Source organism: Chiloscyllium plagiosum, chromosome 19 (assembly GCF_004010195.1).
Source record: "Chiloscyllium plagiosum isolate BGI_BamShark_2017 chromosome 19, ASM401019v2, whole genome shotgun sequence".
In the NCBI taxonomy this organism is placed as follows: domain Eukaryota; kingdom Metazoa; phylum Chordata; class Chondrichthyes; order Orectolobiformes; family Hemiscylliidae; genus Chiloscyllium; species Chiloscyllium plagiosum.
Genome location: NC_057728.1, coordinates 50,510,067 through 50,532,839, shown reverse-complemented (window position 1 = coordinate 50,532,839; position 22,773 = coordinate 50,510,067). Strand labels below are relative to the sequence as shown.

Sequence of the window (22,773 nt, the reverse complement as noted above, 5' to 3'; positions counted from 1 at the left end):
AGATAATCACCAACGCATCCACGATTTCCTGAGCCACCTCCTTCAGTACCCTGGGATGCAGACCATCAGGCCCTGGAGACTTATCAACCTTCAGACCTAACAGCCTCTCCCACACCAAATCCTGGCAAATATAAATTCCCTTAAGTTTAGGTCCTTCAGCCACTGTTACCTCAGGGAGATTGCTTGTGTCTTCCCAAGTGAACACAGATCTGAAGTACCCATTTAATTCCTCTGCCATTTCTTTGTTCCTAGTAATATATTCCCCTGTTTCTGTCTTCAAGGGCCCAATTTTTGTCCTAACCATTCACGTAGACACCAATATTGGCAGCACTATCAAACTGAAGTTTCAGCGAAAGCGACATTAACATATGGCAGAAGTGGCAAAAACCACTGGGCCCCCATCAGAAGCAATTTTTAAGGTCTTCCACAATAATTAATTGAACACTATTTTCTAGCATAAGTGGACTGGTTTGTAACAAAAAAACGTACACGTGTAAATTGTAGTAACAATCATGAAAATGGTTAACTTAAAGAAAAAGAACAAAAGGACTAGAAACAAGATGCAGAGAAGGTGCTTCTGGCATGGAGATCACTGTACTTTAAATGAAGGGAGTCCTATGCAGGTTCAAATTTAAAACATACATATTTGAAAAATAACAACTTCCCTCTGAAAACAAATTCCATCTTTGTTGCCTAGGTGATGAAAAAATAGTACACAGCAAGCTAGATTAAGTCAATCAGCAGTGCTGGTATTGTCCAATTTAATGCTATGCTAAATTACAATATTATTAAAATGTCACTTTAAAAATGCCATCTGCAATTATAGATCATAGTTTTTAAGCAGTTCAAAAATAAGGATACACATTTTCAACTACATGTCAATGTTCTCAATTAAAGTACTATGGCCATTGTCCATAGAAGTGCAATCTTGGATGGCAATATTTAGCAAGCATATCTTGGGCTCTATCAAATAATTAGCTTCAAATTCAAATACTAGAGATTCCAAATACAGTTCTGGAATGCCTATAAAATGCCACAAGCAACCCTATTCACAGGCTAACGTAACACTGACCACAGCAATGCAAAACCACCTGCCTTAGGACAAGCTTAAAAATAAATTACAGCTAACCGGGACTGAATCAGACCATTTTTCACCCAGTTAACAGAAATGTTGACAGCTAACCTTAATCAAGAGCAAAATGTTCCCTGCCAGCTGAAAGTGTAATTGTTGGAGACAGAAAGGGAAAAGAAGAGAAAAAAAAGTCAACATTAGAACAGAAAGAAATGCCCTGGTATCATAAATTGGGTATGAAATATATAAGTAGCAATCTTATAGCTGATTATTAATTTTAACTGGAACACTACAGTAATTAACAATAGATATATAGGTAAGTCTTGCTTAATGAAAACAAGCTTACTGAATTTGTCCACACAACTTGATAGCATTTACAAAATTATCGGATTTACAGCAGTCCAAATCACCATAGGCACCTCTGTCCCAAAAAGGGTTTTTAAACAAAAAAGTTGCAACACTGAAATCATACCTCCAATGGGCTCTGAACAGGTTCGAGAGATAATTTCTGTTGAAAGACAAAAGGTAACAAATTTAAATCCTATAATATAACAAAGGAGGTTGCTGAGGATCCAGTTGGCATAACAAGCATTAATATTTTTCTAGTTTAAATCATGAGACTAAATGCTGAAACTAAACAAACCTTGTTCTCCTCTTCCGTTCTCAGTTTCTCCTGACTGCCAAACGAATATACTTCTGACAATCTGTAATAAAACAGTTATGAGCATGTTTCACTTCATAGCATCAATCCAAAATAAGTTCCAAATCTATAAGCTCCCAACTGGTGAAAGTATTGAAACAAAGACAAACAGAGAATGCTTGGAATACTCAGCAGGTATGGAGAAAAACAAAATTAACATTTTTAGGTTTGTGACCAAAGATGCTGCAAGACCTGCAGCATTTATTTTGTAATGCAGTTGCAGGGCTGAGCCCCTGGAAAGAACTTCATGTCAATTAGTGGAACAGGCATCTAATTCTAAACCCATTATTACATTGGCATTTTTCAGCAAAATATGGTCTGTCAATTAATTTTGAATAAAATGGAGACTATTGTGAGCGGGATTAATTTGTGGAATCTGTGGATGAATGCCATCAATAAGCACATCGACCTGGACCCAATATACCGGCCACTGCAGCTGACAGCTGGAACTGACAACCGGAGGTGGCAGGTACAAATCACTATAAATGCAGGAGGAAACATCACAGAAGCGCTTCACAGGAGGCTCCCAAGCACTGAGGATGTCACCTAGACAGGGGACGAAATGTCTGCAACACAAATTCCCAGGTCGGCAAACAGAACCACAACAAAAAGGAAAAAAAAAAGATAGAATTGCATTACTTAGTGAAGAGGATAAAAATATAATACTAAAGTTATTACCTCGGGCAATGTAGAATCTGTGTTTGTAGAATTGAGGGTAAAAAAGGGCAAAAAACACTGGTGGTGTGGTATAGGAACAACCAATTTGCAACAATGCTGGGAATGGCATTTAAAAGGATATGCATGAGGTAAAGGAACATCTGTAATTATGGGTGACTTTAATGCATATAGGTTGGGCACATCAAATTAGTTATAATACTACATAGGAGCCAACTAGAAAACAGACAGTCTTACACTGGGTATTACAATAAGATAGGAATAATTGGTAATGTAGTTTGAAAGACCATAAAAAGATAGAATTCAGCAAGATGGAGAGTAAGGCAGTTGATTCTGAAACTAGGGTCCCGAATCTTTATTAAGGAACCTACAATAGTTAGGCGCGAGTAGGCTCTAATGGATTGGGAAATGTTATTGAAAGGAATGACAGTGGCCAGACTGTCAAAGAACAAATGAATGAACTACAAAAAGTGCACATTCCTGTCTGGCACAAGAGTGAAAGACAGTATGGTTTAAGGGGAATGTTGGAGATAGAATTAGATGCCAAAAAAAGGCAGCCAATTAGCAAGAAAAATAAAGAGCTGAGGATTGGAAAAGTTTAGAAGTCAGAAAGGAGGACCAAAGGATTGATTAAGAGGAAAATAGAGAATCCGAGTAAGCTTGCTGTGAACACACCTGACTGTAAAGGTTTCTAAAGGTACGCAAAGAAAAAATACTTGGTGAAAATTAACGTACATTCTTTACAATCAAACAGGGAAAATTTACAAAGGAGAGCAAAAATGGCTGACAAACTAAATTCATATTTTGCTTCTGTCTTCACAAAGTAGGATACTAATAACATACCGTAAATGGTGCGGAACAAACGGTTTAGAGAGAGGGAGAAACTAAACCAAATCTATTAGAGAAATGGTATTGGAGTAATTGTTGAGAGTGAAGGCTGATAAACCCCCAGGACCTGATCATCATCACAGACTACTTACGGAAGTGCTCCGAGAAATAATGTATGCATCAGTGGTCATCTTCCAAGATTCTTTAGTCTCTGAAATGGTTCCTACAGATCGAAGGATAGCTAATGTAATCCTACTGTTTAAAATGGGCAATAAAGAGTAAACAGGGAATTACAAACAGCAAGTCTGACAGTAGTAGGGAAGACAGGGTCCATTATAGCAGAGCACTTAGAAAACAGTGGTAGAATCAGATACAGTTTTCCTGGATTTACAAAAGGAAAATCATGCTTGACAAATATATGGAATTCTCGGAGAATGCAACTACTAGAGTTGATCAGGGAGAGCCAGTGGATGTGCTTTATTTGGACTTTCAGATAGCTTTTTGGCAAAGTCGTACATAAAAGATTAATGAGTAAAATTAAAGCACATGGAATTGAGGGTAATGCATTGAGATGGATAGAAAATTGGTTAGATGACAAGAAACATTAGGAATAATTTTTTTTTTCCTTGAATAGCAGGCAACTAGTGGGTTTCTGCAGAGATTGGTACTACAACCCTAGCTATTCCAATAAATCTTAATGATTTAGATGAGAAAACTCAATGTAATCTCTCAAAATTTGAACACTGAGTTGGCTGGAAAGGTGAGCTGCGAGAATGATGCTGCATTAAGGAAGTGGTGGGGGCTGGTAAAATTACAACATTTAAAAGGTGTCAGGATGGTACATGAATAGGAAGCATTTAGAAGAGTATGGGACAAATGTTGGCAAATAGGACTAGATTAACAGAATATCAGGTCAGCATGGATGAGTCAGACTGAAGAGTTTGCTTGCATGCTGTACATCTCTATAACTGTGTTGCAGTGTGATTTGAATAGGCTGAGTGGGTAAATGCATGGCAAATACAATATAATTTGGAGAAATATGAGGTTATTCACTTTGGTGGCAAAGATAGGAAGGCAGATTATTTTAAATGCATATATACTTGAATGACTGTGAATTAAGGGAGACCTGGGTGCCCTAGTGCACTCATCACTGAAAGCAAACTGTATGTTAGTCTTCATAACAAGATAATGAGTACACAGAAACAAGGATGTCTTGCTGCAATTATACAGGACATGTGATGAGGCCATGCCTGGAAAAGCATGTGGAGTTTTGGTGCCTATTTAAGGAAGGATGTACTTGTTATAGAGGGAATGCATCAAAGGTTCACCAAATTGACTCCTGGGAATGCAAGAAGAAAGAATGAGTCATCTAGGATTGGAGTTTAGAAGAATGAGGGCTGGGGAAATCTCAGAAACCTACAACATTTAACAGGACTAGACAAGTTAGATGCAGAAAGGATGTTTCTGATGGCAGGAAAGTCCAGAACCAGGGGTCATAGTTTAAGGGTAAGAGGGAAACCTTTCAGGATTAAGACGAGGAGAACTTCCTTCATCCAGAAAATTGTGAGTTTGTGAAATGCACCACCACAGAAATTGGTTGAGGTGGCAAATATATTTCATGTGGCCAAAGAGATATGAGGGAGGACAAGATTTGGGCAAAGTTTAAAAATCACACACCAGGTTTTGGCCAACAGGTTTATTTGGAAATACCAGCTTTTGGAGTGCTGCTCCTTCATCAGGTAGCTGTGGAGTAGGATCACATGACACAATTTAGAGCAAAAGATCATAGTGTCATGCATGCAACTAAAGTGATACATTCAGCAAACCTGGATCTAGGTTTGGGGTAGCATAGTGGCTCAGTGGTTAGCACTGCTGCCTCACAGCATTATGGACCGGTTTGATTCCAGCCTTGGGCGACTGTGGAGTTTGCACATTCTCCCAGTGTCTGCATGGGTTTTCTCCGGGTGCTCTGGTTTCCTCCCACAGTCCAAGGATGTGCAGGTTAGATGAATTGGCCACACTAAATTGCCCATAATGTTCAGGGATGTGTAGGGTAGGTGCATTAGTAAAGGGTAAATGTAGACTAATAGGGTAGGGGAATGAGTTTGGGTGGGATACTCTTCAGAGGTCGGTGTGGACTTGTTGGGCTGAAAGGCCTGTTTCCACACTATGGGCATTCTATGATTCAGTTGCATGCATGACACTGCGATCTTTTGCTATAAAGTCTGTATCTTATGATCCAAGGAGCAGTGCTCTGAAAGCTAGCACTTCCAAATAAACCTGCTGGTCTATAACCTGATGTTGAGAGATTTTTAACTTTGTCCACCCCAGTCCAACACCAGCACCTCCACATCATAGATTTGGGTACTGAGCTCAACGATCAGCAGTAGTTATTTTGAATGGTAGAGCAGATTTTAGGGGTCGAATGGCCTACTCCTGCTCTTATCTTCCATGTTGCTATGTAAGTCACCACTCACTCTTCTAAATACTAGTAAAAATAGCATCTACTAGCCTTCTTGATTATGTATTGTACTGGTGTATTAATTTTTATGACTCATGGACCTGAAGCAGGGACCCGAGTTCGATTCCAGAGTTTGCACATTCTCCCAGTGTCTGTGTGGGTTTACTCCAGATGCTCCAGTGTCTACACAGTAAAAAGATAGACAGGTTAGGTGGAATGGCCATGCTAAATTGCTCATACTATCCAGGGATGTGCAGACTAGCTCGATTTGCCATGAGAAGTGCAGGATTATAGGGTATGGGGTTGGGTCTGTGTGGGATACTCTTGGTGGACCGAATGGCCTGTTTCCACACTGTCGGGATTCTATGATATAATTGTTGCTGTAACTCGAATTTTTGCTGCCATTTTCAGTTTAAGTAATACTTTAATAATTGCTTAATCGTTCTTCCTGCCAATGTGAACGACTTCAAATTTTCATATGCTACATTTGGCAGACTTTTGTCCATTCTCTCAAACTGAGAAGATTATAAAAACCACAAGTTTTAATTCTAAATCATGCATAAAAAAGGGACATCAGCATACATGTACGAAAATAATTGAAAGTGGCAGGTTCAGATCAAGATGATGAATGATAAGGTATCCTTGTGTCAAAAATAAATCTATAGAATACAAAGACAAGGAAGTTATGAAGATCTTTAAAAAACAGCGGTTCTTCCGCTACTACACTACTACATTCAATTCTTGGCACTACAGCTTAGGAAGGATACAAAGGTATTAGGTAGCATACTGGAAGTTTTGAAAGAACGGTTACACAGATGAGGAACTATAGTCACACTGCTGGATTGCAGAAGCTGGGCTTGGATATTGTTAGAAGAAATTGAGAGGAGGCTTGAGAATCATAGAATGGTAACAGCACAGGTTATTCAGACTATTGCACCATGTTGATCCTCTGCAGAAGATTATTTGTTCATGAGACATGAGCATCACTGGTTCAGTCAGCATTTATTGAGCATTCCTAATTGCTTTGGAGGTGGTGATGGTTAGCTTCCACCTTGAACTGCTGCAGTCATTGAAATGTAGAGACACTCAATATTATTAGGCAGTTCCAAGATTTCAATGCCGTGATGATTAAAGAATGACAATATAGTTCCTAGTTAGAATCAAATGCACATCAGAAGGGAACTTGCAGGTTGTATTGTCCCCGTGCACCTAAATGATGGAGCTTATGAGTTTGGAAGGTGCTACTGAAGGAGCCTTGGTGAGTTACTTCAATGCATTTTCTAGATGGCGCATTTCATTGCCATAGTATGACTTTGGTGAAGGGGATGGTTGACAAAGGAGGTGAATGGGACGCCAACCAAGCAGGCTGCTTTGACTTGACAGGTTCTGGTGCTGTTGGAGCTCCATTCATTCAAGCCACTCTCCTGACTTGCACCTGTTTGTGGGGAGACAGGTGGTGAGTTACTCATCATAGAACTACTAGTCTTAATATGCTTCTGTAGTCACTGTATTTATGTGGCAGGTGCAGTTCAGTTCCTTGTCAATGTTAACATTTAAGATAGTGACAGTGGGGATTCGGTGATAGTAATGTCACTTATCAATCAAGGTGCGATGGCTAGATTTTCTTTTGTTGGAGATGGTCACAGACTGGCATGTTGCAAGTCACGTACTAGCTGAAACCTGGACATCATTCAGATCTTTTATTGAATACACACATTCCTTTAGTACTCTATGGAGTTGTGAATGGAGCTGAAAATTGTAGAATTATGGACAAATATCCTCACTTCTGATCTGATGCTGGAAGGAAGGTCATTAATGAAGCAGCTAAGATGGCTGGGCTGAGGACACTATCTTGAGAAACTGTTGCAGTGACATCCCACTCCTCTGCTGCTCACCTCACCATTACTACCCCCTCCTTCCACCCCCACCCCCCCCCACCAAAGCTCTGCAGTTTTTCTATTTAGAGGATAATTCAATTCAATTTTTTTGAAATTCATGACAAAACCTGCCTCCAGCACACTTTCAGACTTCAGGATGTCAATGACTATAAATCTTGTCCTTTCACACTTGCCAACGATTCCTATCAAATCTTAACCCTTTTGCCCCGTTTATTCTTCAAAATCTGAGGCAGCTAGAAAAGGTCTCCTTAGAATTTTTAGGAACAAGCAAAAATTGATTCAGTTGAAGAGGGGTCAGGAACCAGAGGAGAGCAATGAAAGAATCTCGTGGTTATGATATAGAGAGTGCACTGTTTCAGAGTGCAGTGGAGGCAGATTCAATTGTGAATGTCTAAAGGAAACAGAATAAGTACCTGAAGAGGGAAAAAAGGCACAAGATTATCAGGAAAGGGCAGGGGAGTGGAACTAGCAAAAGCGGTTTTGCAGAGAGTTGACATAGACTTGCTGCGGCTGACTGGCAGCTCTCTGTGATGTGACCATTTCATACTATAATTTTCCTACATTTTAGAGGGCAAGACCAGAATGTGCTTTGAGTACAGCATTATACAATTTTTCTTAAATAAATACACCTTCTAAAAATAAAAGACCTCAGATGTCCTGCTAATAAACAAAAATATAACAGTATATTACCTCCCCATAAGCTTCTCATCAGGTAGGTAGACAGTTTGAAACAACGGTGCAATCTGATTTTTCATGTAACGTATAACATGTCTTTATAACAATTATTAACAGACTGATGTGAAATGATCTTGTATTTGCATTATACTTACATAGGACTGTCACATATGACAGTTTCTTCAATTAATGAAGAGATGTCACTTGGCTGTATTTCACTGTAGTAAAATGTAAATTTACACCAAGTTATATTGTACAAATATGTACACTCTTAGAAAAAAGTATCATATATTAGCTAATCAAGTATCTAAATAAAGTTTTATTAGCTCCGAGTCTTTTCTTTTTTAGAAGAGGAGGGAGCTCCACGTTTCTGGAGGAGATTCTGTCCAGGGCTCTTTCAGAACTGTGGAGTTTTTCCATTCTGACAGCTTTTTCATACTGCAGAATTACCAGAGAAAAACCAACCCATACCCTCCTTCTCATTGAAGTCAGCTGCTGCATTCTGACAACTAAAAGTATTTGGCAGTAGCTGTCAGGATCAAATACACAAGTTAAGAAAGATGTTAGGGTGCTGGGGCAGATTGGGAAGGTGCCAGGAGGGCAGGGGCAAGGGGCGAGGGGCGAGTTACCTGGTGGGTAGGGTGACAGCGGAGTAGGTGGCAGGATGCAAGCTGGGTAGGGAAACATGTAAGAAGGCAGTAGGGTGCTAAGTGGCAAGGTAAATGACACAGTGATTTAGGTTTAAGCTGGAGTGGGTGGAAGAGACGGTCCAGCAGAATCTTCAATTTCTAGGCCAATTCCTTTGCAGTCAGCTATAATGGGGATTCCGCAGAGTCCTCAGGTAAAACTTCCATCCCAGTTGGACACAGGAAAATCTGGGCAATTATTTTATTTGCTAGATATTTAAATACATCACATCTTCATACAATACAGGATGTCAATCACAGTCTTTAAAGCCTCACAGTTACATCTAACCTTCGAAAGTTAGGCAAAAAAGCAAAAGTGTGATTTACCCAACATCAGATGCTGCTTCAACATCAGGGTCCATCTTCTTATCTACCTGTGGAGCATGAGTCTTAGGAGTAGATGACACTACGGGAATTGGCACTTGAAGGATGCTAGTGTGGATTTCAACTGGCTCCTAAAACAAAATTAGCAAATTATGCTTTTCAGCCACTGCATTCTTTTAACAAAATAAAAACAAACAAAGTTGGTTGCTAGAAATCCAAACAAAACTAAATTGCTGGTGAAACTCAAGTCTGGCAGCATCTACAGAGAGAAATGTTCCAAGTCTGGTGGCCTCTGATGAAGTTTTTGTTTGTGTATGTGAACATTAAAAACTAGCAGTAGTCCTTAAAATCAGCTTTTTACCCAAATAATACACCAATGCAGGAAATTCAGTAGAGTGATCTTAACCTGCAGATTTTCCATCAAATCTTACTCAAAGCTTCTGAGAACCAGAAGTATTCCAGTGTGATCCTCTAAGAGTGAAGGGATACAGTCCCAAGTCCAAGGAACCCTGGATGTCAAGGGATAGAGAGTTTGATAAAGAAAACAGAGGAATCGTAGGTACAGCACATTCAAACAGTGGAGGCCCAAAGTATAGTGTGTGTAGGCATTGCTTATAAAGGGAATCAGTAGGGCACAGAGGGGCCACAAAATATCATTGGCAGATTGGATCGAGGAAATCCCCAACACTTTTTATAAGTATAGTAAGAGTGAGACGATTACTAGATAAAGAGGGTGACCTATTAGAAACCAAACGGGCAATCTACGCATGGAGCAAGTGGATGTGAAATGAATACTTCTCATCTCTAATTACAGGGGATAAATACTTCATCACTGGAGATTTCAATTGGGATGATGAGGTTCTAGAACATAAAGATTAGTTCTAGATTAGTAATAAGGTGGTATTAGATGTTTTAGCAGGTGTACAGGTACATAAATCATGTGGGCCTGATAAGATGCATCCCAGGCTATGAACCTTGACAGATATATTTAACACTTCGCTGGCAATAGTCGAGGTGCCAGATGACTTCAGAATTAAGTGGAAAGAGGTCATGCTGCCAACAGAGTCCATACCAACCCTCCCAAATGCAAACCACCCAGTCCTAGCCCCACACCTTATCTCAGTAATCCCACATATCATCATGGTTAATCCACCCCTGGACAATTTATCACCGCCAATCTACTTAACTTGCACATCTTTGGACCGTGAGAGGAAACCAGGGCAAACCAAGGCGGACTCGGATAATGTGCAAAACTCACACAGGTAGTCGCCAGAGGCTGGAATCAAACTCGGGTTTCAGGTGCTATGAGGCAGCAGTGCTAACCATACAGCTATTGTGCTGTCCTTTGCTCCATGACATTCCTTTGTTCAAGGACAGCAGCAGGGATAGGCCAGGAAATGACAGAATGTCAGTGGTAGGGAAATTATTAGAAAACATTGTTAAGAACAGGATTAATCAGTACTTGGAAAGACTGGGATTGATCAGGGATAGTCAGAGATTTGTTAGAGGGAGACCCTGTCTAATTTAATTCAGGTTTTGAAAAGGTTAATAAATATATTGATGAGGGTAGTGCAGTTGATGAGATTTACATGCACTTCAGTAATGCCTTTGTCAAGGTTCCAAACAGAATGCTGGTCCAAAAGGATAGAACCTATAGGATCAAAGGCAAGTTGGCAAACCTGATCCAAAATTGGCTTACAAAGAGAAGGAGCAAAGGCTAATGGTACAGGGTTCCTTTTGGAATTGGAAGCCTGTGACTAAGAAGTTTGTGACAAACAGTATACCGTAGGAATCAGTGCCTAGACCCTTGTTGCTTGTTATCTACATTAATGACTTAGATATGAATGTAGAAACGTTAATTACTAAGTTTGCAGATGACATGTAAATTGGTGGTGCTGCTTTAGTGAAGAGGATGATCTCAGACTGCAATCTGATATTGATTAGCTGGTGAATTGGACAGAGCAATGGCAGATGGAATTTAATCCCGATAAGTGCGAGATGATGCATTTTGGGAGGTCTACTAAGGGAAGGAGGCGCACAATGAATGGAAGGTCACGAGGGAGTAGAGAAGAACAAGGGGACTTCAGTGCACAAGTTCATAGATCCCAAATGGTGTCAAAGATAGGCAGGGTGGTGAAGGTGGCATATGGGCTGCTTGCCTTCATTAACTGGGGTGTAGAATATAGGAGCAAGGAAGTACTATTACAAGTCATATTTCTAAAACATTGGTTTGGCCATAGAAGGAATGCTGTGTGCAGCTCTGGTCCCCACACTATAGGAAGGACATTATTGCACTGGAGAGGGTGGGGAGGAGATTCACTCAGATTTTGTCTGGAATGAAGCATCTCAGTTATGAGAAGAGTCATAGAGATGTACAGCATGGAAACAGATCCTTCGGTCCAACCTGTCCATGCCAACCAGATATCCCAACCCAATCTAGTCCCATCTGCCAGCACCCGGCCCATATCCCTCCAAACCCTTCCTATTCATATACCCATCCAAGTGCCTCTTAAATGTTGCAATTGCACCAAAGAGGTTGGGTTTGTTTTCCTTTGGTCAGAGAAGGCCAAGGGGGGAACCTAATTGAGATAATCAAAATTATGAGACACACAGACAGAGCTGATTGTGAGAATCTCTTACCCACAGATGTGTCTAAAGACCATAGGGCATATGTTTAAGATGAGAGGCAAGTGATTTCAAGGAGATCAGACAACATTTTTATTTACCCAGTGAGTGGTAAATATATGGATCATGCTGCTTGAGAGGATGGTGGAGGCAGGTAGTCTTGCAACGTTTAAGTAGTACTTAAAATACTGGGGCATAGTAGGCTATGAACCAAGTTGTGGGTAAATGGGATTAGTGTGGTTTGGTTTTTGTTGGTCAGCATAAACATGGTGAAGTGCCTATTTCCATGCTGGAAATGCTATAACATGAAAGAGAATTAGCATCAGTGTTTACTGTGGAGAAGGACATGGAAGGTATAGAATATAGGGAAATAGATGGTGACATCTTGAAAAATGTCCATATTACAGAGGAAGTAGTGCTGGATGTTATGAAATGCATAAAGAATAAATCCCCAGGACCTGATCGGTACACCCTCGAACTCTGTGTGAAGTTAGGGAAGCGATTGCTGGTCCTCTTGCTGAGATATTTGCATCATCAATAATCACAGGTGAAGTGCCAGAAGACTGGAGGTTGGCTAATGTGGTACCATTATGTAAAAAAGGTGGTAAGGACAAGCCAGGGAACTATAGACCAGTGAGCCTGATGTTGGTGGTGGGCAAGTTGTTGGAGGGAATCCTGAGCAGGATTTACACGTATTTGGAAAGGCAAGCACTGATTGGGGATAGTCAACCTGGAAAATCATGGGAAATCATGTCTCACAAACTTGATTGAGTTTTTTGAAGAAGTAACAAAGAGGATCGATGAGGGCAGAGCGGTAGATGTGATCTATATGGACTTCAGTATGGTATTCAACAAGGTTTCTCACAGGAGACAGGTTAGCAAAGTTAGATTTCACGGAATACAGGGAGAACTAGCCCTTTTGGATACAGAACTGACTCGAAGGTAGAAGATAGAGGGTAATGATGGAGGGCCTGTGACCACTGGAGTGTCACAAGGATTGGTGCTGGGTCCACGACTTTTCATCATTTATATAAATGATTTGGATATGAACATAGGAGGTATAGTTAGTAAGTTTGCAGATGACACCAAAATAGGAGGTTTTAGATTACTTACAGTGCGGAAACAGGCCCTTCGGCCCAACAAGTCCACATTGACCCTCCAAAAAGCAACCCACCCAGACCCATTCCCCTACATTTACCCCTTCACCTAATAGTACGGACAATTTACAATGGCCAATTCACTTAACCTGCACATCTTTTGACTGTGGGAGGAAACCGGAGCACCCGGAGGAAACCCACGCAGACACAGGGAGAATGTGCAAACTCCACACAGACAATTGCCTGAGGCGGGAATTGAACCCGGGCCTCTGGCACTGTGAGGCAGCAGTGCTAACCACCGTGCCACTGTGTAGTGGACAATGAAGAAGGTTACCTCAGATTACAATGGGACCATGATCAGATGGGCCAATGGGCTGGGTGAGGCAGAACAAGTTTAATTTAGATTGGGGTGGCACGGTGGCTCAATGGTTAGCACTGCTGCCTCACAGCACTAGGGTCCCAGGTTCAATTCCAGCCTCGGGCAACTCTCTGTGTGGAGTTTACACATTCTCCCTGTGTCTGCGTGGGTTTCCTCTCGGTGCTCCTGTTTTCTCCCACAGTCGAAAGATGTGCAGGGCAGGTGAATTCACCATGCTAAAATTGCCCATAGTGTTAGGTGCATTAGTCAGAGGGAAATGGGTCTGGGTGGGTTGCTCTTCGGATGGTCGGTGTGGACCTGTTGGGCTGAAGGGCCTGTTTCCACACTGTAGGGAATCTAATTTAACCTAGATAAATGCGAGTTGCTGCATTTTGGGAAAGCAAATCTTAGCAGGACTTATACACTTAATTGTAAGGTCCTAGGGAGTGTTGCTGATCAAAGAGACCTTGGAGTGCAGGTTCATAGCTCCTTGAAAGCGGAGTCGCAGGTAGATAGGATAGTGAAGGCGGCATTTAGTATGCTTTCCTTTACTGGTCAGAGCACTGAATACAGGAGTTGGGAGGTCATGTTGCAGCAGTACAGGACATTGGTTAGGCCACTTTTGGAGTATTGCATGCAATTCTGTTCTTCTTCCTATTGGAAGAATATTGTGAAACTTGAAAGGGTTCAGAAAAGATTTACAAGGATGTTGCCAGGGTTGGAGGATTAGAACTATAAGAGGAGGCTGAATAGGCTGGGGCTGTTTTCCCTGAAGCATTGAAGGCTGAGGGGTGACCTTATAGAGGTTTATAAAATCATGAGGAGCATAGACAGGATAAATAGACAAAGTCTTTTCCTTGGGGTCGGGGTGTCCAGAACTAGAGAGCATGGGTTTAGGGCGAGAGGGGAAAGATATAAAAGGGACCTAAGCAGCAACCTTTTCATGCAGACATTGATACATTAATGGAATGAGCTGCCAGTGGAAGTGGTGGAGGCTGATACAATTACAACATTTAGAAAGCATTTGGATGGCTATATGAATTGGAAGGGTTTAGAGGAATATGGACCAAGTGCTGGCAAACTGGACCAGATTAGGTTGGGATGGCTGGTCGTCATGGACGAGTTGGACCAAAGGGTCTGTTCCCGTGCTGTACATCTCTATGACTCTATACTCCAGAAACACACACTTAGCTCCTATACATTTGATGCCATGATTTCTTTATTACACAAATACAGTAAATTTTAAATTTAAATTTCTGTGGCGTAAGGGAACTTGGTTGGAAGTAAAACACTTTTTTTCCCCAAATACTGAAGAATCCAACTATCATTATACTAAAATAGGGTTGGAAAAGCACATGGGAATTTTGGTAGTTACTTCTATTCAGTTTATTAACGCACAAGTGCGAAATCTGAGTAGAAAGCGACCACATGTGCTATCCAATATACTCTTTCAAAACTATGTTCAAGAACAAGAACATTTAAGAACAAAATATCCTCCATCTTTTTACTAACAAATCTCAACAGTCCTTTCAAATTGACATGGATTTCACTTTACCATATCTGCTTGTAATCTATCATCTCATGTCTTCTCTCCAAGTTCACCTGCTTACAATTACAAGGAATTACATCTGCTCTTCATCTAACTTGCAGAAGCCCCTTTATGCACTCATTTATCACTGGTTACAGCACTTAACCATCATCTGAAAGCAACATGGAGACAATATTTTACCTTCACTAACAAAATAGTTTATCACTAACAGTGATAAAACAACAGTGTAGTCAACATCCATCCGAATGAGATGTCACTGACAATGCACTTGCTGTAAACTTGGTACATGGATGAGAATGTGGTACTATTATTGCATCAAATATAGAAACACAGCAAATTTACAAATTCCACATCACAGAGTGACATCTTACATTGTTTTTCTCTGCTATATTCATTAGTTCAAGTACTCTTGGAAGGTTCGTTGTAAGCTGCTGTTTCACAATTCCTGGTGTCCTGCCATTCCACAAACACATACTCTAGGAGAGATTCTGGTGACAATTCTCATTTTAAATCCACACTACTTCACCAAGACCCATTAAAGGAAAATGAATCTGAAGAATGTCATAGTTATGCTCCAATCTGAAACAATTAACTTACTGCTGCTGGCACTCCCTCTGCTGCTGGGTTTGGTGTAGTTGGAGAACGCAATTCCATTTCCAAGGTTTCACTGATGTTAACTCCAGCAGATCCCCCATTCAGGCTTTCATCACTGTCACCTTCTTTCACTATAGCAGCACAATCAGTTTGGAAAGAAATGTTAACTTTTCTTTCATTTTTGGTGCCATATAATAATGGTTTTTCACATTGGAAAAAACATCACCATCATTCTTAGTTTGGATTCCACATCTTTTATTATTTACAACAGTTGGTATAGTTAGCAGTAATAAATAAACGTATTTATATTTGGAAAAGATGCAGATTATTCAGCAGTGTCAAAATTACAAAATTCTCCGAACTGTTTTAATCCCCGTATTTTTAAGTGAAACACAAATTTCTTCATTTACACTATTTTTTAAAAATCATTTTTACTTAGAGTCTTAGAGATGCACAGCATGGAAACAAACCCTTCGGTCCAACCCATCCATGCCGACCAGATATCCCAACCCAATCTAGTCCCACCTGCCAGCATCTGGCACAAATCCCTCCTATTCATATACTCATCCAAATGCCTCTTAAATGTTGCAACTGAACCAGCCTCCACCACTTCCTCTGGCAGCTCATTCTATACACATACCACCCTCTGTGTGAAAAAGTTGCCCCGTAGGTCTCTTTTATATCTTTTCCCTCTCACCCTAAACTTATGCCCTCTAGTTCTGGACTCCCCAATCTCAGGGGAAAGACTTTGTCTATTTATCCTATCCATGCCCCTCATAATTTTGTAAACTTCTATAAGGTCACCCCTAAGCCTCCGACTCTCCAGGGAAAACAGCCCCAGCCTGATCAGCCTCTCCCTATAGCTCAAATCCTCCAACCTGGCAACATCCTTGTAAATCTTTTCTGAACCCTTTCAAGTTTCACAACATCTTTCTGATAGGAAGGAGACCAGAATTGCACGCAATATTCCAACAGTGACCTAACCAATATCCCGTACAGCCGCAACATGACCTCCCAACTCCTGTACTCAATACTCTGAACAATAAAGAAAAGCATACCAAACGCCTTCTTAACTATCCTATCTACCTGCGACTCCACTTTCAAGGAGCTATGAACGTGCATTCACAGGTCTCTTTGTTCAGCAACACTCCCTAGGACCTTACCATTAAGTGTATAAGTCCTGCTAATACTTGCTTTCCCAAAATGCAGCACCTTGCATTTATCTGAATTAAACTCCATCTGCCACTTCTCAGCCCATTGGCCCATCTGGTCAAGATCCTGTTGTAATCGGAGGTAACCCTCTTCGCTGTCCACTACACCTCCAATTTTGGTGTCATCTGAAAACTTACTAACTGTTCCTCTTATGCTCACATCCAAATCATTTATGTAAATGACAAAAAGTAGAGGGCCCAGCACCGATCCTTTTGGCACTCCACTGATCACAGGCCTCCAATCTGAAAAACAACCCTCCACCACCACCCTCTGTCTTCTACCTTTGAACCAATTCTGTATCCAAATGGCTAGTTCTTCCTGTATTCCAATGAAGAAAAATATTCTTAATGTTTCACTTTGAATTTAATGATTGCAGAACCATGTGCATTTATGCATCAATGTACGGGTAGCACAGCTTCAAACTAGCTCCTGGCTCAGTTAAAGGTAGGCAAGAGAATAGAGTTAATGCCAATAGACACAGGTGAGGTGCCAGAAGACTGAAGGTTGACTAATGTGGTGCCATTGTTTAAGGAAAATGTTAAGGAAAAGCCTGGGATCTATAGACCAGTGGGGCTGATATTAGCAGTGGACAAGTTGATGGAGGGGATTCTGAGGGACAGGATTTATATGTATTTGGAAAGACAATGGCTGATCATTGATAGTCAACATGGCTTCACGCATGGTCAATCTTGTGTCACACATGACTTTTTTGAAGTGACGAAGTGGACCGAAGGGAGGCATAGCAGTGGGCGTGGTCGATATGGACTTCAGTAAGGCGTTTGACAAGGTTCTGCATTGTAGACTGGCTAACAAGGTTAGATCACACTGAATACAGGGACAATTAGCCATTTGGATACACAACTGGCTCAAAGGTAGAAAGTCAGAGGGTGGTAGTGGAGGGCTGCATTTTGGACTGGAGACCTGTGACCAGCAGTATGCCACGAGGATTGGTGCTGGATCCACTGCTTTTTGTCATTTATATACATGATTTGGATGTGAATATAGGAGGTATGGTTAGTATGTTTGCAGATAACACCAAAATTGGTGGTGTAGTGGACAGTGAAGGTTATCTCAGAGTATAATGGGACCTTGAATCAGATGGGCCGAGGAATGGCAGATGGAATTTAATTTAGATAAATTTGAGGCACTACATTTGGTACAGCAAATCAGGGCAGGATTTATACACATAATGGTAAGATCCTGGTGACTGTTGCTGAACAAAGAAATCTTGGGTGCACATTCATAGCTCCTTCAAAGTGCAGTCGCATGTACACAGGACAGTGAAGGTACCATTTGGTGCGTTTGCCTTTATTGATCAGTGCATTGAGTGTATGAGTTAGGAGGTCATGTTGCAGCTGTAAAGGACATTAGGTAGGCCACTGCTGGAATACTGCATGCTAAAGAAAAGATGATGCGCAACTTGAGAGAGTTCAGAAAAGATTTACAATGATATTGCCAGGGTTGGAGAGTTTGAGCTATAGGGAGGGGCTGAATACACTAGGGCTATTTTCCCTTAAGCAGCAGAGGCTTCTGGGTTATCTTAGAGGTTTATTGAATCATGAGGTGCGTGGATAGGGTAAATAGACAAGGTATTTTCCCCAGCAAGGGGGAATCCAAAACTAGAGGCCACAGGTTTAAGGTCAGAGTGGAAAGATTTAAAAGGGATTTAAGGTGCAACTTTTTCCATGCAGAATGTGGTGTACATATGGAATGAGCTGCCCAAGGAAGTGGACGAGGCTGGTACATTTACACCATTTAAAAGGCATCTGGATGGTATATGAATAGGATGGGGTTAGAGGGATATGGGCCAAGTGCTGGAAAATGCAACTAGATTATCTACTTAGCATGGACAAGTTGGACCAAAGGGTCTGTTTCAATGCTATACATTTCTATGACTGCTAAGGTGGTGAAAAGACAAGCTTACATATGCAAATCACTAAAAATTTGTATGCAATCATCAAAAGTGAACCAACGACTAATGGTACTTCAGGAGGGACAGTAGAATCTAAAGTAAGGAAATTACGTACTAAATGCCCACAGCCTTGGTCAGACCGCATCTGAGTTATATACTCAATTTTACGGAAGAATGATACAAGACCTTGTCAGCAATACAGTACAGGCTCAACAGAATGATGGAGTTAAATTATGAGGAGAGGTCACAAATCATGCATGAACATGATTTGTGCCTTCTTGATTTTAGAACTTTGAAAAGTGTTCTAATCAAAGCGAATAAATGAGTAAATGCAAAGATAGGTACAAGGAAATTTGTTTCTGATGAGAGAATCTAAAACAAGAGAGCAAAGTATTTAAATAACAATTAAGCTCTTCAGGAATGAAATTGGGAAGCACTTTTCTCCACACAGTAGTGGGAATCTGGAATTCTTCTCCATCTCAACTCCACCCCCTCCCCCTGTTCAAACCTGTGTCTGGAAAAAGATAAATGGGCTCAATATCATGCATTTCTTTTCAGTGTTTTTTTTTTAAGGGTTAGGGTAAAAGGAAACAAGATACAATCTTCAGCCAACATTCAGGATATTATCCTCTACCCTCTTCTCAAAGCCTGCATAAGAACATCTGCTGAGGGTACACAGGTGAAAGATTGGTCGCACATTCAAGAGCACAAAAAGACAGTCTACTTGGTCTTCAGCAGGTTTTGATTACATCCTGCATGGGAGACTGATGGCAGAGATAAAAGCCCATGGGATCCAAGGCAAGTTGGTAAAGTGGATCGAGAATTGGCTAAGAGGCAGAAAGCAGACAATCATAGTCAAGGGGTGGCTTTGTGACTAGAAGCCTGTGTCCGGTGTAATTCCGCAGGAATCAGTGTCTCGGGCCTTGCTGACTACAGTATGTATGTATGTAATTTAGACTTGAATGTAGGAGGGTTGACCAGTAAGTGCACAGATGATACAAAAATTGGTGGGACGGAAAATAGGAAGATAGCCTTGATTACTGCAGGATATAGACAGACAGTGGCCAGTTATCTGATCAGTCGCAAATAGAACTCCATCCTGATAGGTTTATAGTGAAGCATTTGGGTAGGACAAAAGGCAAGGAATACATGTTGAACGGTCGGACTTTGGGAAGCATTGAGGATCAGAGAGACCTTGGTGCTCATGTCTAATGGTCCATTAACATTGCAGGACAAGTAAATAAAGTAGTTAAAGCATAAGGGATACAGTCGGTTCTTCTATATCATGATAGTTATGTTCTCGCACAACCCTGCATTATAGAAAAATCAGGCTTTAGGAACAGTGCTTAAAGTGTTGGCAATGTAATTGCATTACAGCCAACACATGTTATAAAAGTTTGTGCTTTAGAAACAGCATCTCCAGTTTATCAATCATGTAATAGCGAATTCGCATTGACAAAATGCGTTATTGCAGAACGACCTGTATTTGCCTATATTAGCCAAGGCTTAGCAGGGAGGTTTTGATGGATCAGTATAAAATGTTGATCAGGCCACAGCTAGGGTACTGTCTGCAGTTTTGGAATGCACACTACAGGGGGATGTGACTGCACTGAGGGGGTATGGGGGGCATTCACCAGGATGGCGCTTGGGCTGGAAAGTTTGGGTTGTGATGATTGGAGGTGTTTTGGGGGGTGGGGGTTGCGTTATGGGAGGAGATGAAGAAGGGCCATATATAGGATAGGCAGAGGAATTCTTTCTCCTTGGTGAGGGATCAACCATGGTGGGAGCTTTGATTTAAGGCAAGGGACAGGAAATTTAGAGAAGTGAGGAAAATCTTTTTCATCTAGAGGGTGCTGGGAATTTGGAAAACACTAAGGATGGAGGATGCAGAAACCCACATAACATTTTGAAAGTATTTGGATGTGCACCTGCAATGTCAAGGCATATAAGGCTACGCACCAAATAATATGGGATTAGAACAGTTTTTGACAAATGCAGACTTATGGGCGAAATAGCTTTTTTCTTTCTGTAGACCTACATGATCATCTCATGAGCCTTCTCCGCCCAGCCTACATAGTCTGTTCAACTGACGCTGTGTAGGGTTATTCATGTACATGGTATATGAAATCAATACCAGAAAACAAAAGTAAAAATATTGCCCTCAAATCTACTCTTTTCTGTTCCATAATAAATTCATAGAATAGATCCCTATAGTGTGGAAACAGGCCATTTGGCCTAACAAGTCCACACTGACCCTCCAAAGAGTATCTCACCTCTACCCTATTATTCTACATTTACCCTAACCTACACATCCCTGAACACCGTGGGCAATTTAGCATAGCCAATTCACCTAATCTATACATCTTTGGTTTGTGGGCAGAAAACTGGAGCAGTCAGAGGAAACCCATGCAGACACCGGGAGATCATGCAAAGTCCACACAGACAATCACCAGAGGCTGGAATCGAACCCGGGTCCCTTGCGCTGTGAAGCAGCAGTGCTAACCATTGAGCCATCGTGTCGCCCCAAATTTGCATCCTACATCTTTAAAAAAAATTAAGATGAGCAATGTGCCTTTTTGAATTGAAAACTTCCAAAAAATAAGCTCTCACATTTTAATATTCCCACATAAGTTCAGAACTGAGGCAAACGTCCAGATGTCAATGCTTTGCTACTAACCCTATGAGAAGTAAACTGGGGTAAGACCCAAGAGTGAAAAAGGAAAGACCTTCAAATGCATGTAATATCTTGTGATCTCAGTCACATTACACAGCAGTCATAAGTGCGAATCCATACATACTTGCGTATATTACAGTACCACCAGATTGTGGATGGAGAAAAAAAGCTTAAGCTTTACCGAATGATTTTTTAAAAACTTTACAAGTTCATTGTTGCAGGATTTAAAAAATATATAGTTACCTCACTATCCAAACAGTTGGAGCAAAAGGTTGATTTAACCAAATATTTTAAATGCAACTTGCTGGTTGCAGATTCAACAGAACATAATATCCCACCTTTCTTATGAGCCACTGACATCACCATATCCTGCACCTTCTTATACCTATTCAAGGACTGTCGCAATTCTTCTATCTTTCGATCCTTCAAAAAGGAAATATACTCAGAAGCAGTATATGCAAAAACATTTCAACATTTTCAGCTTAGAGCTAACACCAACAGAACTTCATATTAGCAGACATCAGGGAAATGTGCAAACTTCAGAAATCATGAATTCTGAGACTTCCTCCTTTAGCCAAGTGCAAACTGCCATAATTCTGTGTTACAGAATACAGACAAAGGCACCTCCATGGTTCACTGTCATTAAAAACACTATGCCAGTTGATTTAGATAAATAATTGCATTTCTGCAACTGTTATAATAACATTGTGAAGTCAAAATAAATTAATTCAAATATGATAATGATCAGGTTTGGTTTAAAGATTCCTTTTATCTTTACACCTCTTTGGATAATGTAATTTCATCAAATACTTAGGAGTTTGTAACAGATCGATGACACCAATGTCAAAATGAGTCAACTTCAGGTCTCATTCAGAACCAGTTTGCTAGTATCTTCCAAAATTTCATACATACAAAAGATAAAGTACAACTTCATAATGGTGGGATAGGCAACACACAGTTATGAAATCTCCCTATCCAACAGCATTGTGGGAACATCATCTCCACATGGACTACAGCAGTTCAAAGCACCAATCACATTTTGAAGGGTTAAATAGGGATGGGTAATAAAGCCTGACCTTACCAGCGACACCCACATCCTACCAATTATTTCAAAAATTTAAATCAGAATAAAATCATAGGATCTACCTTTTCCTCATTTGCTGCCATCAGCGATTCAACTGCTTTCTTCATTTTATATACTTCAAGATCTGAAAGCAACAGGAATGACATTTAATATGGTACTTGTATATATTTTTATATATTTATTATACCATGCTGCCATGCCACACAAGGTCATTGCACTGAGAACACTATTAGTAGCATTCATCAAAAAGCAAAAAAAAAAACAACTTTCAAGCACTGTTTTCATATTTCTTTATTGAAAACAAAGCCGTGCTGTATTCAGCCTTTGAACTCAAGTTAAACATGACATT

The 22,773-nt window shown here is 40.6% G+C and overlaps 1 protein-coding gene across 12 annotated transcripts in view; it reads right to left on the bottom strand.

Annotated features, from left to right (window-relative positions):
- ppfibp1b (PPFIA binding protein 1b) overlaps nt 1–22,773 on the bottom strand; it is a 177,576-nt gene that overhangs the window by 41,896 nt on the left and 112,907 nt on the right. For 11 of the 12 annotated variants that reach the window (XM_043709806.1, XM_043709810.1, XM_043709811.1 and 8 more), the window contains 8 exons: nt 22,487–22,548; nt 21,679–21,763; nt 15,546–15,673; nt 9,323–9,450; nt 8,465–8,527; nt 1,716–1,776; nt 1,545–1,580; nt 1,184–1,213 (listed from right to left, as the gene is read on the bottom strand). In XM_043709806.1, coding sequence (XP_043565741.1) covers nt 1,184–1,213; nt 1,545–1,580; nt 1,716–1,776; nt 8,465–8,527; nt 9,323–9,450; nt 15,546–15,673; nt 21,679–21,763; nt 22,487–22,548 — 593 coding nt within the window. The remainder of the gene's footprint in view (nt 1–1,183; nt 1,214–1,544; nt 1,581–1,715; nt 1,777–8,464; nt 8,528–9,322; nt 9,451–15,545; nt 15,674–21,678; nt 21,764–22,486; nt 22,549–22,773) is intronic. The other variant, XM_043709809.1, reaches the window with a different exon arrangement.